General features: G+C 36.3%; 1 protein-coding gene across 3 annotated transcripts in view; it reads right to left on the bottom strand.

Moving 5' to 3' along the window:
* ZC2HC1A (zinc finger C2HC-type containing 1A) overlaps positions 1 to 19020 on the bottom strand; it is an 84235-nt gene that overhangs the window by 25732 nt on the left and 39483 nt on the right. The window contains exons 8-10 of one of the 3 annotated variants that reach the window (XM_008255684.4): positions 13252 to 13368; positions 9165 to 9272; positions 1727 to 4144 (exon numbers count right to left, since the gene is read on the bottom strand). In XM_008255684.4, the coding sequence (XP_008253906.2) occupies positions 3979 to 4144; positions 9165 to 9272; positions 13252 to 13368 (391 nt within the window). In that variant the 3' untranslated portion in view covers positions 1727 to 3978. Of the gene's footprint in view, positions 1 to 1726; positions 4145 to 9164; positions 9273 to 13251; positions 13369 to 19020 lie in introns of those variants that run through there. The other 2 variants (XM_051843860.2, XM_002710650.5) reach the window with 2 other exon arrangements.

Below are 19020 nucleotides of genomic sequence, written 5' to 3'. Positions count from 1 at the left end.
TTTAGCAAAGTGAAGCCCCAGCCATTTCAGGCCTAAGAGAAGTGAATCAAGAGGTGGGAGCTTTCTCTCTCAAATTCAAAAAATAAGATTATTTTTAAAAAAGGGAATCACTTATTTTTGCCCTTATTTGTAATCATTTGTTTATATCAAGCTACTCCAGATATATATCAACTTAAGAAAGATTTAATCTCATCAATTGATTCTCTTGATACACAGGATTTTATAGAAGAGTACAAAAGGCACTTTTTAAATGTTTCTAAGCATAAAGCTTCAGCTTAGTGTATCCTACATTAATTGGCATAGCCACTACTTTACTAAGTATTATCTAAATAGATGCCACCTTCATATACTAGATAATGTTAATTTAGGCTAGCTGACTAGGAAAAGAGATCCTTATGTTAAAAGAGATGGTAAATTACTAAACTGCACTACAACACAGATGTAAGACTAATGCCACTATTTCAAGTATTTGGTATATCAATAAGTGATATGGTTGACATACATAATTTTGCTAAGACAATATTGTAAAGTATAAATGCTAACTGTTTCTATCAATTACAACAATCATTTCTATCAACTACTCCCAATCACTGGGACAGAGAAGAAAAAAAATTGTCAAAAAATAAAAATATTGCTAAAGCCTTTAAGATAGAAATGTAGGCTAGCAATTACATTATCCACAAGCACCCTCTAGTGGCTGAAAAACAACTCACCACATTACCTTAAGCAAAAACGTATGCGTTTACATTGGCATCCTGAGTATTTACCTAATTATTCTAAATGAAAATAAAAAGTAATGTGGCGGCCAGCGCCTCGGCTCACTAGGCTAATCCTCAGCCTTGCGGCACACCAGGTTCTAGTCCTGGTCGGGCGCCAGATTCTGTCCCGGTTGCCCCTCTTCCAGGCCAGCTCTCTGCTGTGGCCAGGGAGTGCAGTGGAGGATGGCCCAAGTGCTTGGGCCCTGCACCCCATGGGAGACCAGGATAAGTACCTGGCTCCTGCCATCAGATCAGCACGGTGCACTGGCCGCGGCGGCCTTTGGAGGGTGAACCAACAGCAAAAGGAAGACCTTTCTCTCCGTCTCTCAATCACTGTCCACTCTGCCTGTCAAAAAAAAAAAAAAAAAAAAAAAGGAATGTGGCTACCAATAACTTTTTGAAAAATAATTCTGTTCTTATATTCAATAATATAGTCAGCTAGCAAAATAAATCAACCTATCTTAGGACTCAAAATACATTTACCATAAAAAATACATATACATGGAATCCAAAGAGTTTTGCTGATTTTTTTCTATGTACTGCTGGTATTGTTTCAATCCCTGAAACTTTCCTCATACTTTTACTACAGATAACAGTCTCTAAACTTTTTAATATGGTCTAAATCATTAAATATTTATCACAAATGGCTTTTGCCATTAAATTATAGTAATTAATTCTAAATATCTGCTCTCTACTGTGACATCCCTAATGCTCTGCATTGTTAAATTTTATTAGGTATGAAGATAATGTCTGCATACCTAAAAAATTTTTACAATGCTTTGAAGCCCTAAAAATAATGCAATAACTAGTAACAAAACTTCTAAAAATACAAGGGCCTTAAAAAGCCAATAAAACTACCTTCTTATTTTTAAAAATCTGTACTTTTTACTTCAAATATTTTATCTGTAATCGGTGTTCTTATCTTTCTATTTATATATTGCTAAAAATCAATGAATGCCAAATAGCACTTTTAAGCTTCATGTCTTTATTGAAGTGACTCAAAAATGAAGACATTATTTGTAATAAAAACACATAAGAGACAACATAGCCACAATTATCTTACTTTTTCAAGCTAATGACTTTTGAATAATAGATAAGCAATTTTTACATTTTTAATTTAAGCTTATGATTTTTTATTCTACTACACAGTATAATACTGGTGAAAATAAATAAAATGGTGCATAGAAAGATTTCTCAACAACCATTGCACAACAAATCAATGTGAGAATAAAATATGCAATATAAAATGCATTTAAATTGCCACAACATGTTTCATAAGTCATAAATATATTTCATCTACTAATTGTTTATAACAATCTCTGAGGTCTGAATTGGATGATTTCTTACCAATTCATTTCCATGTAGTACACTACAACATTTACTTGCTACTTCAAAATTCAGTGTAAAATTCAAACACGTGCCAATTTATATAATTTAAATTCCTTTATCTACCCCTGCCTTAAGCACACGAAAAATTATGTCTTAAAAAAAATACTTGAAAGAAAATAGTGTTCATTCCTAAGATAAAACAAGTGTTCAGTGTTCTTCATGTGATTTTTAACAATTAGGACAAAATAAAAGTGACTGAAACGGAAATCTAACATGTACACTAGTCTTTTAAACACATTACTGCTTATTCTAGCTGATGGATATCTTCTATTTTTTCTTTTATCAATATGACTGAATATGATAGCCAGGAAAATATTTTAAAATCAGGAAAAAGGCATAAGGTACATAAAATAACAACTCCTATGTCACTAAGTTTAAACTCCTGTCCAAAATTAAACAAAAAGCAGCTAACCAAAACCAAAAAAGTACATTTCAGAAAAATTATACACTACAATTTTCTACATTGAACCTTACAGTTGACCAGAACCATAAACGAGCTAGAAATTACATAAATATAGATGTGCTTATGCCTTTATAAGAGCAAAGCTCACTTATGTTTGAACTGAAATTACTACAAAATTATTGATTCCCTTCTAAATATGTTACATTGAAAGTGACAATGATTAAAAGCTCTCTTTTAGTCAAGCTGAAGAGAAAACAAATTTCTGTATATGTTTAGTTACATAACAGGTCAGTTATGCGTAAGACATTTTCCATGACTTTCATTGAGATGTGAATAATGATTCAACACTAAACACTAAAGAAAATGAGTAGGAAAACTTAAATATTATTTTGTCCTACTCATAACTACACTTAAGTATACATCAAGGAACTAATATTCAAATACTTTTGACCTGCATGCTCAGCACTAATGATTAATACTATGGTTATTACTTATTAGGTGAGGCGGTTTGTTTTAAAATGCATCAAAAATAACTTTGTCTAAATTCAGTTACACAGAAACAAAATCTTTTTAAACATGTAGGATATAACAAGGAGTCTGTAAAAATGAAGTAGTTAAATTAAAACTAGACAGGTTATGGAAAAGAAAGAAAAGAAAGTAAAATTTGGGAACATAATCAGAATGTAAGAAGACTAGATATATATGTTCAAATAATCCACACAGAAGTTAAAAAAGCTCATTCAGTTATAAGACATTTGTATTTTTATATTTGTGTTTCTGGAAAGGAAATGCATAATTACATTTTCACAGAATGAGTAAAGATCTTTATATAATTAATAAATACCAAGAGCAACATAAACATGGGTTTTTTTTCTGTATTTTTTTAAGATTTATAAAATTAGTTATTAAAGATCTCAATAGGAAAATGACCTCACAAACCTAAACAGTTAACAAAAACCATTATCCTCAAATACAAAATACCAAGTTTCCCATCCTACTACAACACCATATGAAGACAAGTACCAATGATAAAAATGTTCATTCTGATTTTTTGTTCGAAGTTATAGTTACCTTAGATTTGAAGAGCTAAGCATACAGTCTGAGAATGTGTATACATATGTACTTAACATGCTTTAACAACAAGAGAAATGTAATACCTAAGTTAATGACTCCATTTGAAATGATTTTCTGACAGATAAGTGAATATTTCCTTGAATGGCACAGTTCAGGGTATCAGGTATTTATTATATACAGTATATGTACACATTTATACAGATTATACAGCCTAAGGTTATGTATGTGCTAAAAATTACTTAAAAATGTATTTTAAATATTTTTAGCACAAAGTAACTAGAGAAGTGCTCTAGCTGTCTAAGCAGCAATAATCAGAGAATTCTGAACCTGGTTTTTTTTCTTTTGGAATGCTGTTCACAGAATCATTCTCCGAATGCCACATTCACAACAGAACTTTGCCCATTCTACAGGGTATTTAGTCCCACACTCATGGCAGAATTTTGGTAAATGTCCAGATGAATTTCCTTCAAGGCCTTTAATATTTCCACCATTAAGTGAAGATGTATAGTCTCCATCTGGCCTGAAGAAGTATAGAAAAAAACAGAAAGACAAAGTTCACATCAAAAGCTTTCAATCTATAAGCCTTAAGAAACAGGATATGAAAAGTGTTATTAGTAACTTAATCTCATTTTTAACGGTCTTCTATTTCAAATTAAGAGAATTCCTGTAGGTAAATACTGTAATTCTTAATGTTTTCTTTAGCATCATATTTATCACTGTCAGGAGAATTTATCTTGACCAAAGGTAGTCAAGCTTTCCATCCGTTTTCTGTGTAGGCATTTAATACACAAAAACATCTATTAAAAAAAAGGGGGAGAGGGGACCCAGCATAGTGGCACAGCGGGTAAAGCTGCTGCCTGAAGTGTCAGCATCCCATATGGGCGCCGGTTTGAATTTCGGCTGCTCCACTTCCAATCCAGCTCTCTGCTATGGCCTGGGAAAGCAGAAGAAGATGGCCCAAGTCCTTGGGCCCCTGCAGCCACATAGGAGACCTGAAAGCAGCAGCTCCTGGCTCCTGGCTTCAGATCACCCCAGCTCTAGCTATTGCAGCCATTTGCGGAGTGAACCTGTGATGGAAGACATCTCTCTCTCTGCCTCTGCCTTTCAAATAAAGAAATAAATCTATTTGATTTCAATAAGAATGTCTTTACTTCCCTCCCTCTCTTTATGATGCTTATTTTAAAGCCACCATAAAATGAACTTTTAGTCACTTGGAGATTGTAAGCTTGATACTACTGGAAAATAAAACATCATTTTCCCACATAGGTATCCTAGGTGATTCACATTTTTGGTAAGACTTTCATACATTTTAGAGGTAATAAAGAATCATTTTAAAAAAGGTGGAGGAGACAGGCATTGTGGCCGAACTGAGGTAAGCTGCTGCTTTTGGGATACACACATCCCGTTAGCAGAGGGTCTGTGATCAAGTCCCAAGTCTGTTTCCCATGCTGTTAATGTGTACCGTGGGAGGCAGTAGATGATGGCTCAAGTACTTAGGCCCCTGTCACCATGTGGAAGACTCTGATAAGAGTTCCAGGCATCTGGCTTCAGCCTAGACTAGCCAATGGCTGATCAAGGACATTTAGGGAGTAAACCAGCAGATGGAAACACTCTCAACTCTCTCTCTCTCTCTCTGATGAAAATAAATATTTTAAAAAAGAATCAATGTCTTTATAATAAAGCAGTGGAGATTTAAAAGTCACAGAGATGAAAATGAAGTGAAATATCAGGATTTTATGTATTTGAATACTTTTTTCCCTCTCTTTCAGCCCCACTCGAGAGAGGTAGGAAGAATTATCATCTCCTGCATTAAGAAGCATATTCTTTTTTTTTTTTTTTTGACAGGCAGAGTTAGACAGTGAGAGAGAGAGAGAGAGAGAGAGAGAGAGAGAGGTCTTCTTTCCGTTGGTTCACACCACAAATGGCTGCTACAGCTGGCGCGCTGCACCAATCCAAAGCCAGGAGCCAGGTGCCTCCTCCTGCTCTCCCATGCAAGTGCAGGGACAAAGCACCTAGGCCATCCTCCATTGCCTTCCTGGGCCACAGCAGAGAGCTGGACTGGAAGGGGAGCAACCGGGATAGAATCCAGCGCTCCGACTGGGACTAGAACCTGGGGTACTGGTGCCTCAGGTGGAGGATTAGCCTAGTGAGCCGTGGCGCTGGCCAAGAAGCATATTCTTATTGAGAGCAAACTTAGAGCATCAGCATAATTCCTTTAAACCACAAAGAAAATATTAATGAATTAAAAGATGTAACTCTAGTCAAGGAAGAGAAACAAGGTTAAATAGGCTAGCATTATTGTCAAGAAAATATCTAAGAACTTCTTCAAAAGATAAAAGATTATTTCGATTCTGCAGTAGGCACATTTAGGGAAATCAACACTTATAACACCAACATTAATAAATATCTGTCAAAATCTCAAAGCTTCTACTTAACCAGATAATCGCCAAATTTCTCTACAGACTGGTTAGTAAAATTTACACTCTGGTGCCATAATGTTTCTCAATATCATAGTTTAACAAAATTTGTACTGTGTCGAGTATTTCATTTTTACTAATCTGGTGGAGACGAAATGGTAGACTACTGTGGATGTCACATACTTTTTCCCAACTGCTTGTGGGGCTGATCATGTTTTTTTCATGATCATGTTTTTTTCATGTTTTCTTGCCACCTGAATCTCTTCTGTTAATTGTCCATTTCCAATCCCCTCTCCCCAAAAAACCCAGATATTTTTGTACTGTAAAGGTTCAGTTAAAATCTTAAATGTAGAAAACACCCAAATATTCTTGACTTGCTATGTACACTGTTAATTTTCCTTTCTAATCCACCACGTTATTTCACTCTATCCAGGCAGTCTTTTGCAGTATTAGTTTTTTACTTTAATTTGATCAAATACATCAATCCTTTGAACACTTGCTAAATTAACTAAGAAATCCTTTCTTAGCTCAGAGTAAGATTTTTCTATATTTTAAAATATTGACAGCTTTCTTTCCACCTTAATTTACTAGTAATTGATTTTTCAGACCTTATATGGTAATGTATAAAAATTTTTTTCTACATAACACATGTCCTATAGTCCTAGTACTTTTCTGTTGTTTTTTTTTTTTTTTTTTTTTTTTTTTTGGACAGGCAGAGTGGATAGTGAGAGAGACAGAGAGAAAGGTCTTCCCTTTGCTGTTGTTTCACCCTCCAGTGGCCGCCACAGCTGGCGCACTGGAGCCGGCGCACCGCGCTGATCCAAAGCCAGGAGCCAGGTACTTATCCTGGTCTCCCATGGGGATGCAGGGCCCAAGCACTTGGGCCATCCTCCACTGCACTCCCGGACCACAGCAGAGAGCTGGCCTGGAAGAGGGGCAACCGGGAAAGAATCCGGCGCCCCGACCAGGACTAGAACCCAGTGTGCCGGCGCCGCAAGGCGGAGGATTAGCCTATTGAGCCGCGGCACCGGCCAGTCCTAGTACTTTTCAAATTTCCAAATATTCATTGCTACCTCTGAAATGTGACAAATTTCCAGTTATTTGTGGGACTGGGATCTTTTTACAAATGTCATTTCTGATTATTCCATTTGTCTATGCTTGAGGCAATATAACAATGCTGTAATTATTGTAGTTTCATACATCAGTCACACATTATTCTCTTTAACTTCTCTGCTAATTTTGGTCTTTTGTTCTCCACTGATATTTGGAAAACAGCTTGTCAAGATACATGAATTTCGTTTGAAAATTGCACTGAATTTGTGTGTTAATTTGGGAAAAGATGTGTTTATGAGGCAACTTTATGATATTAAACATTCTATTTTATGGAAAAGGCATGTCTTTTTTCTTGATGTTGTTGAGGTTTTATAATGTTCTTCATCAAATTTAAAATTCTTGCTTAGCTTTGTAAATGATTCCTAGGGACCTTACATTTGTGTTTCTGTAAGAATCTAAACACTGTTTTAGGCAACAAAAACTTCTAATATACTGATCTGATATGCAGAAAATTTACTAAGATGTTATTATTATTTACTCAATAATTTATCTTTTTAAAGGATATATATCTCATCACATTTTTGGTAAATAATAGCTTTTTCTCTATATCCAGCATTTTTAGGTGATTTTAGAACTTTTCAAAGACATGTATTCTACCATGTTTTAATAGAAGAAATCACTGAGATTTCTTCATCTGTTATAACTAGATTTATTTCTATCTGCTTGGGGGTAAGGAGGTAAGTCCAGCAAGCAACGGACAGGGGTCTAGGTTTCCCATTAGACATCAGTCACCTTTCAAAAAATATAAGCAAAGAACCCAAATTTATTTCTTAATGTGATTTTTGCCTCCGTCTTTTGGCATTTCTTTTGACATCTTTTTGGAAAGATAAGATGACCCTTTTATTTAGGTAGATTACTGCATATATGCATACATATTTATCAAGTTTTCCATTTTCAAAAGAAAACTTTAGTCTTACTTAGATTAAAAAACAAGGCCATATTATGCAACAACATAATAGAACCATGATTCAAAACACAAGGTTCTCTCTCTCGCGCGCTCTCTCTCTCTCTCTCTCACACACACACACACACACAAAACATAATATGACCATGCTCTAGGCCTCTAAGAAACTCACTTAAATTTTAATATTTAAGATGTATCAAAACTAAAGAATCCAACTAGAAACAGAAATTTACACATTGTTCTCATCCTTTGTTATGCATAAGCATCACTCTCATAAAGTTTTTGAAGTGGCAGATGCCCAGGTCCCCAATGTGCAAACCAAAGAAACCAAAATCTCTGGGAGGAGGGGTCTGGTGCTGTGGCTTAATGGGTAAAGCCACCGCCTGAGGCGCCAACATCTCATATGGATGCCTGTTGGAGTCCTAGCTACTCGACTTCAGATCTAGCTCTCTGCTAATGTGCCTGGGACAGCAGTGAAGGACAGCCTGAGTCCTTGGGTCCCTATACAAACAAGTATCACTCATTTTCATTGTATCTTTTCTCATTTTCTCCTTTTTTCTCCCTATTCTTCCTAATTATAAAGAATGCTGTATCTCATGGTACTTTACATATTTATGTACCTTTCCTTAAAAGCTTCTGGAAAAGGGTGAGATAGAGATAAAAACAAATAGCTATAATTAAGATGAGTTCATTATATTTAAAACAGTAATGTAAAAGATGAGTAAATATTACACATTAGAAAACGAGGTATATTAATAATCAGCTCAGAGGAGATTTACATACTAAAATGTTGCTGAAAATCATAATAGCAGTAGTTTGAAGGGTCTATTTCTCCATTTGTAGAAGTAAAAACCATGTTGCAGTTAGAATTAAAACAAAAATGCAAATGAATTCAATAAAATGAATAAATTGAGCATTTATAACTACAATTATAACACTGAGGTAGAGGAAAATTTTAAATTCAAACTATGTGTTTAGTGTACAACTTAAAACCAAACAGCAAAGGAAAAAATTCATTCTATAAATAGCTTGTTATCTATTTTTGTATTTGGTTCCTGGGAATCTAATCTTATTTTTATTTACCAGAATAGCAGGATGGCTCATACCTTGCATTGTAACTGTCAGCGTATGTTTTTCTTTTGCTTGTAAGCACACCGGAGGCAGGGTTTCGCGCCAGACTAGGTGGTGTGGAATTTCGAGGTTTGATGTTAGTTCTAGAAGAAAAAAAAGAGATGGCATAATGAAAAAGTCTTGAATAGTAAGCTTTATTTCTCAAATTGTCTATATTTGACTACAAAAGTAATTAGAAGCTGCAGAGAAATTCAAAACATTAAAGCCCAATTATTTGAAATATGAAAACAAACAGTAGTTAATACCAAGGATAAATGAACAAGCATCTTGCACTACTAACATCATTCTCATAATATCTAAAATCGATTCAAATATGTACACATGCTTTATATGAAATTTATAAGTTAACCATCTTGAAAGGCTTCAAATTTTCTTTACAAATGTAAATTTATAGTATTCTCGAATAGGCAAGTTCTATTTAATACCTAAGAATAGGTACAAATAATACATTAAACAAGTTTTTATCATTATCATAAGCATGTGAAATGTGCTTGATAAAATGAAACACTAATTATTTCAAAGGATAAAAATTCAATTTATAAACTTAAAGGGGCTAATGTAATTTTTCCTTTAAAGATTTAATTTTCTCAATTGCACAATATAAATTATATGGCATTAGAGAAGGCTCTGGTTGGATCATCACTTAATTTTCACGTTGAAACTTCAGAAATCAGAGAAAGTTTACAAAGTTAAATGATGATGTAATTCTAAAGGCTTTGGGATTAAGATGATCCTAGATTCAAATCTAAACTACTATTAACTAGCTTTGTGATAGTGGTCAAGTTCTCTCCAAATGAGCTCTTTTATTTATAAAATGGTAACCCTGGAGCCAGCACCGTGGTGTAAAGGTAAAGCTGCCACCTATAGTGCCGGCATCCCATATGGGTACCAGTTCGAGACCTGGCTGTTCCACTTCCAATCCAGCTCTGGGCTATCACTCCTGGTTCCTGGGTTCTGACTGGTAAAGATCTGGCCGTTATGGCCATTTGGGGAGTGAATCAGCAGATAGAAGACTGATTTCTCTCTCTCTCTCTTTCTCTAACAAAAAAAAAAAAAAAAACCTTTATAGAAGGCTAGAAGACATAAATTATAATTTGTATAAAAATTTAGCATAATTGATGATATCATTACTAATGTTACTGCTAATACTATAAGTTAGCATCTATATGCTCTTATTTACTACATGCCAAACACATTCAGATTATCTTGCATATATAAGCTTATTTAATCTTAATAATCCTATGACACATATAATAACTAATAACTCCATTTTATAGATGAAGCAACTGAGGCAAACAGCCCTTCAGTAGCTTGTTCAAGGTAATACAGCTAGTATGCTGCAGTCAGGAATCAGATGTTCAGCAAAGCATTATTTCAACCCTTTTCAGAGATTTAGTCAAATCTTTACATTCATAAATAAGCAATGTACTGTTATTATATGAACAAGGAGAATATTTTTAAAAATTCCTTTCAATTAGAACTTCAAAGTTTCGCTAAAATTCTTCTGACTCTATTTATGTGACCAAGATAGAATGTTCTAAATTTTAAGTGGCTACTTCCAAAATACATGCAGGTAGTAACAATGTGGACTACTTGTCAAATATCCACTACATGCCAAATATGAACTGCATCTACCTCATGTTATTTTCTTATTTTTATTTATTTATTTATTTATTTTTTGACAGGCAGAATGGACAGTGAGAGAGAGAGAGAGAGAGAGAGAAAGGTCTTCCTTTTGCCGTTGGTTCACCTTCCAATGGCTGCTGCGGCCGGCATGCTGCGGCCGGCGCATCTCGCTGATCTGAAGCCAGAAGCCAGGTGCTTCTCCTGGTCTCCCATGCGGGTGCAGGGCCCAAGGACTTGGGCCATCCTCCACTGCACTACCGGGCCACAGCAGAGGGCTGGACTGGAAGAGGGGCAACTGGGACAGAATCCGGTGTACCAGGGTGCCCTGACCGGGACTAGAACCCGGTGTGCCAGCGCCGCAAGGCGGAGAATTAGCCTATAGCGCCACGACATCGGCCCCTCATTTTATTTATTTCTCCAAAATTTCAGAAGATATCTTTCCATTTTAAAGTTGAATAAAACTTGGGTTCAGAGAGATTATGTAGGTTGCGAAGCTCTGTGATCAGAGTTGTATTTGAACTTTTACTTAAGTGAGTTGTATTACAAATCTCATATTCAGAATGCAATGCCTTCCTTAAGAAAGCAGTTGCTTGGAGTAAATCCCTTCAATTACTTCTAAACTTCCACAAGCAAAGAATCACCTTTGTGCATGCATAGGACGTCCTGGAACTCTTCAAATTGTCACTCCTACTCCATCCATGTGAGTTAGTCTACTCTACTTTTGTAGATTCCTTCTATATTTTGCAGAACTGCTACTGTACCTTTCTAGGAATTCAAGCTCTACAAAAATAATTGTCAAAGAATTGCATTTGAATGACAAGGGTGCTTTTTTCCCTTTGCTCTAGAATAGTCTTATTAGAAATCCTATCACCTTTATATAATATACACATGAGCTACGCAAGTGATACAAATATACTCATAAACATGATAATTGCATCAGATAAAGTTCAAAAGGTTTACATATAAAGGAAAATAAAAGAAATTATCAACATTAATAGCTCTCATATTAACTATCATTTATATTTAGTAATATCTTTTAAGAGGTAGAATTTGAATGTCAAACATTATTCTTAGGAAATTGAAGAACTGTCTGTCCTAACTGATCAGTATTTGAAACATGCTGCTCTAGTATCAGTCATGCATTTTCTTCTTCTGGCTAGAATCGGATCTGGAATCCACCTATTATAGCTCAAATAAGTGATCAAAGAAGGTTTAACTTTAGAATTGTGCTTAATTTATCTTTCTACTAGTGTTTCTTAAAGGTCCACTTCAGAAGGTACACAGAGTCATACCACAACAAAGAAAAATGGCTCAGAGCACAAAGTCTTCCTTCTAGTATTTACCAAGAATGTTTCAAGTAAATGAGTTACTGCCACCCATGGGGGGTCCCTGATAGAGTTCCTGGCTCCCAGCTTCAGCCCGAATTGAGGAATACTGCAGATATCTAGTGAATGAACCAGCAGATGGAGTGCTTTCTCTCTATCTCTCAAATAAATTAAAACAAAACAAAACAAAACAAAACAAATAAAACATGGCTGCTGTTCATATCTTAAAGACTTCTCTCATCTTTATTTTATTGTGTGCTAATTAAATTTATTAATATTTTTCATATACACATAGTAGGTAAAATGTTGTAGTAGGAATTGGTTTAAGAGGTAATTGAGTTTATTATATGCTGTTAACAAGCAAATTAAGTTATTAGGCCCTAATTTCACCACTTAAGATAGGGGATAGATTTGACAGTGAGGTCCAAATTGTTAAGCCTTGAAGACTCATGCTATAGAGTTTTAAAATGACATCACTGCCACATTTTCTCAGTCAGCTAGGCCAGAAAAGAGTATCTCTGTCTTTTGTGATATTTACAATCTACTAATAAAGAGTAACGATTGCTAGACTTAACGTGTTCTGAGATCTTTTTTCAGGCCATCTATACTAATTCATCATTTGCTTCACTAAAAGGCAGTCTGGCAAGATAATACAATACATGAGAACACTTCAAAATGTTCACAGAAATGGAACTAAAAGAAATTTATTTTGTTGCAGAAGTTTTTTAAGTACTTGTATAGTTTTTCCATGATACACATTTTCTGTGAAGATTTTGAAGACCCTTTGTACAGGAACATCACTTCCTATACTCTTCTGCTTAAAACTATTATTCTAAAAAGAAAACTTCATGAAAACAATTATAGAAGATCGAAGGTGACTGCTACTGAAATTCTCTATAAATTTATAGTTGAATGATTTTAAAGCAGTTTTATCTTATAACACTAGAAATGTTGATCAAAAATCACAGCTTTAAGTCCTATAAGATTATTTAGTGGTTTTTGACTTGAAAAAAAAAACTTAAATATAAAAGCTAAAAGTCATAGTATTCTATATAAATCCTTTAAAGAAATATCTGAAAATGATTAACCAAACTGAGTTACAAATACTTACTTGTAAATGGGTAATAACTCATGTCTTTTGTTGGCACTGTTTGATTTTGTATCACAGTCATACAACCTTTGCACATTTCTTCCAGTTCGAAGTGGAGGGCCTAACATGCCCATCTTACTATTAAAATATATAAAGGTGTACCCATAAGGAGATTGCTAATGTTTCTTTATATATAAAGAATTAAAAAAAAAAAAAAAAGAGACATACTGGTTTATCAGAAATCCACCCCCAACCCTTAATTATCTGACTGCCAGGTGAAACCTAATATTAAAAACTAATCTGAAAGTCACATACTGTTCATGATTAGATTTGAAAATTCTTACTATTTAGGCCACCCTGCCAGTTTGGTGCACATCCAAACAAATGCTACATTCATACACAGTAGGGGAATGGAATCAAAGGAAAGACAATTACTATTCCAAAGACAGAAGTGATATACAATTTATGACTCATATGTAAATGAACTTTTCTTCTTCCCTATATTCTTGTTCTTCTCCATTGTTTTATGATTTCCCTATATTTAGAATCCAAATATAAAATTAGAAATCCAAGACTGTTTATATCATTACCCCTCTAACAAAGAGCTTATTTCTGAAATTTACCTGGAGAAAAGTAAAATGACTTTATGTGAAAAAATATGGATGACAACTGTAAAATCCATATGTAAAAGTGTTAACTTAGCCGGTGTCACGGCTCACTAGGCTAATCCTCCGCCTGCAGCACTGGCACTCCAGGTTCTAGTCCTGGTCGGGGCACCGGATTCTGTCCTGGTTGCCCCTCTTCCAGTCTAGCTCTCTGCTATGGCCCGGGAGTGCAGTGGAGGATGGCCCAAGTGGTTGGGCCCTGCACCCCATGGGAAACCAGGATAAGCACCTGGCTCCTGCCATCGGATCAGCGCGGTGCACCGGCCGCAGCGTGCCGGCCACGGCAGCCAATGAAGGGTAAACCAATGGCAAAGGAAGACCTTTCTCTCTGTCTCTCTCTCTCACTGTCCACTCTGCCTGTCCCAAAAAAAAAAAAAACAAAACAAACAAACAAAAAAAACAAAACAAAACAAAAACAAAAAAGTGTTAATTGACCATGCCATCTGAACCTTTCTATTTATTTATATTTTACCCAAGTGTATATGATCTCCCTCTAGAGGATAACAGGACAAACTGCACATTTGTAAGCTTTTGAATTGCTTTACAACAACCAAATAATTTAACCCCATATACCATCATCAATCTATTCCCACTCATAGTACGGAGTAGGGAAAATTAGGAAACTAGAAACATTATCTTACATAACTACTGAATAATACATCACTGTTGTTAAAATGAAAAGTACATTATTTTTTAAAGGATGCTTAGTTTGCTCATTCATTTTTTTTTACTTACTCACTGACTTAATAAACCCTGAACACCTACTATGTGTCAGACACTGTGCTGATTTCTGTGGATATATAAAGGTATGTAAAATCTGATAGTAGACTTATTCAGATTAGTAATTAAAAAGAATTTGTTCCTCTTTCTGGGGCATAAGGATCTCTGATGAGGGACTCATTATACTCATTTTTATGTTCTTTCAGTAGTCTACACATAAAGGCATTTTGTTGTAGCAGGTGATTTAAGTATTCTGAAGGTAGTGGTATTTACATGAGTATTTAAGGTTTAAAAACTGCCTTATTATTAGATTATATTTTGACATATAGTTTCTAAAATGAGATAAGTTTGTTTTTAATTTATGAAAGATTATTGGAAAATCTTATTTGGAATTTGTTGTTGTTGTTGTTGTTGTTGTTTTGACAGGCAGAGTGGACAGTGAGAGAGAGACAGAGACAAAGGTCTTCCTTTTTTTTCCATTGGTTCACCCCTTAATGGCCACCACGGCAGGTGCACTGCGCTGATTCGAAGGCAGGAGCCAGGTGCCCTCTCCTGGTCTCCCATGGGGTGCAGGGCCCAAGCACTTGGGCCATCCTCCACTGCACTCCCAGGCCACAGCAGAGAGCTGGACTGGAACAGGGGCAACCGGGACAGAATCTGGCACCCCAGCTGGGACTAGAACCTGGTGTGCCGCCACCAGAGGCGGAGGATTAGCCTATTGACCGCAGCGCCGGCCTTATTTGAAATTTTAATTAATCAGATTTTCTTTGGATCAGTATTAAAGTTATTAAACCAATATTTTTTCAAAGATTGGTTACACTTAAATAAAGATATCTAAGGTTTTGTAAGATACTAATTTCTCAGAAAAAAATTACTGAAATTAAAATTTACAAAATTTCAAAAGAAATAATTTTAAAACATTTCTCTAATATGGTGATATCCATGTTAAACAGCAGAGTTCAATTTAAGAAAGAAGATGTATAGAATCTGAAATTAATTGCCCAATGGAAATATTACATATATTATATATACAAAAGAATCGCCAATAATTTCAACTTTTAAAGCCTAATAGAAAAGTATCTTCCAATGATAATATATGCCATATAGCTGTGTTACAAAATGCAATCAATTTATATATGTGTGTATGCTCAAATCTTATTAGTATATATTGTTCTTCAGCTAAAATTTTGTATTCTACTGTTATTTATTACTGTTAGGTTATATGTCAAACCTAGAATTTATAAAGCTTAATAATCAAGATTTTACATATGTATGTATATGAATGCACTTTTGCAGGATTTCAAAATATTCATGGTGAAATAAGAATTTTAAGAAGTATTTGGGCATTGGATGGGTGGAGCCAAGATGGCAGAATAGTGGGGGCATGCAACGATAGTCCGGGAAAATTTAGTTTAATAAAAGTGGAGTTACGGTAGCCTCAGAAAAAGGATCAGGAAAAAATTGCAGAGGAAACTCTTCCAGATCTAGTGCCTGTGACTCGGAGGACCTACTGGGAGAGCAAAGTCGCCCACCGTGCGGAAGCCAAGCCGTGGGAGCCGCAGGGTCTGCGCACCAGTGCGGGAAGGGGAGTGGATGTCACAGAGACACCAGCGGGGAGAACAGGGACGCCCAGGGCTCCGAGTCCACACATCAGCGCTGGAAGGGGAGGTGAGCTCAGTAACCGGAGACACTGGCGGGGAAATGGCAAACAATCTAGAGGGAAGCGGGCTTTGAGGCGGGAAAGTTCACCAGACTGACTACAGGAGAGAAGGAAAAAAAAAAAGGTGGGGGGGTACTGGTACAAACAAGTTTCTCTCTCTCTGCCAACCCTGCAAAGGCGAGCAAGAGACAAAGAGCAGGCCCCACTCAGATATGCATAACAAAAGGGGAGAGCTAAGGCTACAATTCAGTAGCCTAAGCAACCCAGTGGGAATCCACAGGAGAAACTGAACCAGCACAGACTCTTTGGGTCTAAGCCAGAGATTGGAAGCTAAATACCATCAATTCTGCTCAGCCGTGCAGTATTCCTTACCTCCTGAATAAAAAAATAAAATAAATAAATAAAAAGAGATTTACCACGCATAACCTGAGGGTGTCACCTTTGCACACCCGTAACCCGGAAGAACCAAGCAGAGCTCTCAGGCCACACCCATCTCAAGCCTCCAAGGCTCCTCCAACAGCAGGCAGTCCACTTAACACAGACATAGTATATATATATATATATATATATATATATATATATATATATAAAAAAAAAAAACCTCACAGTGAGGGAAGAATTAACAATGCCAACCAACAAACACAAAAATCGAGGGAACAAGATCAACGATGACACTATGACGCCTCCAAATAAACAAAACACCCCAAGCCAAGATTATGAAGATGATGAGATAGAAGAAATGCAAGGTACAGATTTCAAAAAATTTATGATAAGAACATTTAGAAGTTTTCAAAAGCAAATCCTTGAACTACAGAAATCCTTATTAGACAGGATTGAAAATCTCTCGTGAAAATGAAATTTTAAGGAAGAATCAAAATGAAACGCAGAAACTAGTAGAGCAGGAAAGTGTGATAGTGAAGAGAAATCAAAATGAAATGAAGAGCTCAATAGATCAAATGACAAACACATTTGAAAGTCTAAAAAACAGAGTCAGTGAAACAGAAGAGAGAATATCGGACTTAGAAGACAGAGCACAGGAAAACATACAGTCAAACCAAAGAAAAGAAGAGGGAATTAGAAATCTAAAAAATATTGTTGGGAATCTACAATACTATTAAAAAAACAACATTCGAGTTCTAGGAGTTCCTAAAGGCATGGAGAGAGAGAAAGGATTAGAAGGCCTTTTTAGTGAGATACTAGCAGAGAACTTTCCGGGTCTGGAGAAGGACAGAGACATCCTAGTACAGGAAGCTCATAGAACCCCCAGTAAACATGACCAAAAGAGATCCTCACCACGACACGTTGTAATTAAACTCACCACAGTGAAACATAAAGAAAAGATCCTAAAATGTGCAAGAGAGAAATGTCAGATTACTCTCAGAGGATCTCCAATCAGACTCACAGCAGACTTCTCATCAGAAACACTACAGGCTAGGAGGGAATGGCGAGACATAGCACAGGTGCTAAGAGAGAAAAATTGCCAGCCCAGAATATTATATCCTGCTAAGCTCTCATTTGTGCATGAAGGTGAAATAAAGACCTTTCACAGCAAACAGAAATTGAAAAAATTTGTCGCCACTCGCCCGGCCCTGCGAAAGATACTTAAAGATGTGCTACACTCGAGCCGGCGCCGTGGCTCAATAGGCTAATCCTCCACCTTGCGGCGCCGGCACACCGGGTTCTAGTCCCGGTCGGGGCGCCGGATTCTGTCCCGGTTGCCCCTCTTCCAGGCCAGCTCTCTGCTATGGCCAGGGAGTGCAGTGGAGGATGGCCCAGGTGCTTGGGCCCTGCACCCCATGGGAGACCAGGAAAAGCACCTGGATCCTGGCTCCTGCCATCGGATCAGCGCGGTGCGCCGGCTGCAGCGGCGGCCATTGGAGGGTGAACCAACGGCAAAGGAAGACCTTTCTCTCTGTCTCTCTCTCACTGTCCACTCTGCCTGTCAAAAAAAAAAAAAAAAAAAAAAAAAAAAAAAAAAAAAAAAAAGATGTGCTACACTCAGAAACACAGAAACACGGCCATCAATATGAAAGAAGGTAAAGGAAGAAAACCTACCAGTAAAAGAGCATGGGAAGCTCAAAGCATACACTAGAAAATACCCCGGGGAAAATGGCAGGGCAAAGTCACTATGTATCAAAAGTCACATTAAACGTTAATGGACTTAACTCTTCAGTTAAAAGACATGGCTGATTGGCTTAAGGAACAAAACCCAACTATTTGTTGCCTATAAGAAACACATCTCTCTAACAAAGAGGCATGCAGACTGAAAGTGAAAGGTTGGAAAAAGATATTCCATGCCAACAGAAACCAAAAAAAAGCAGGTGTAGCCATATTAATATCAGACAAAATAAACTTCAATACAAAAACTGTTAAGAGAGACAAAGAGGGGCACTATATAATGATTAAGGGTTCAATTCAACAGGAAGATGTAACTATTATAAATGTACATGCACCTAATTACAGGGCACCAGTCTATTTAAAAGATATGTTAAGGGACTTAAAGGGAGATTTAGATTCCAATACAATAGTACTGGGGGACTTCAATACTCCACTCTCAGAAATAGACAGATCATCCGGACAGAAGATCAACAAGGAAACAGCAGATTTAATCGACGCTATTGCCCAAATGGATCTAACCAATATCTACAGAACTTTCAGTCCTACATCTAAAGACTTTACATTCTTCTCAGCAGTGCATGGAACCTTCTCTAGGATTGACCACATACTAGGCCATAAAGCAAGTCT

This window comes from Oryctolagus cuniculus, chromosome 6, assembly GCF_964237555.1.
Source record: "Oryctolagus cuniculus chromosome 6, mOryCun1.1, whole genome shotgun sequence".
Taxonomy (NCBI): domain Eukaryota; kingdom Metazoa; phylum Chordata; class Mammalia; order Lagomorpha; family Leporidae; genus Oryctolagus; species Oryctolagus cuniculus.
This window is presented reverse-complemented; position numbering and strand designations above follow the sequence as displayed.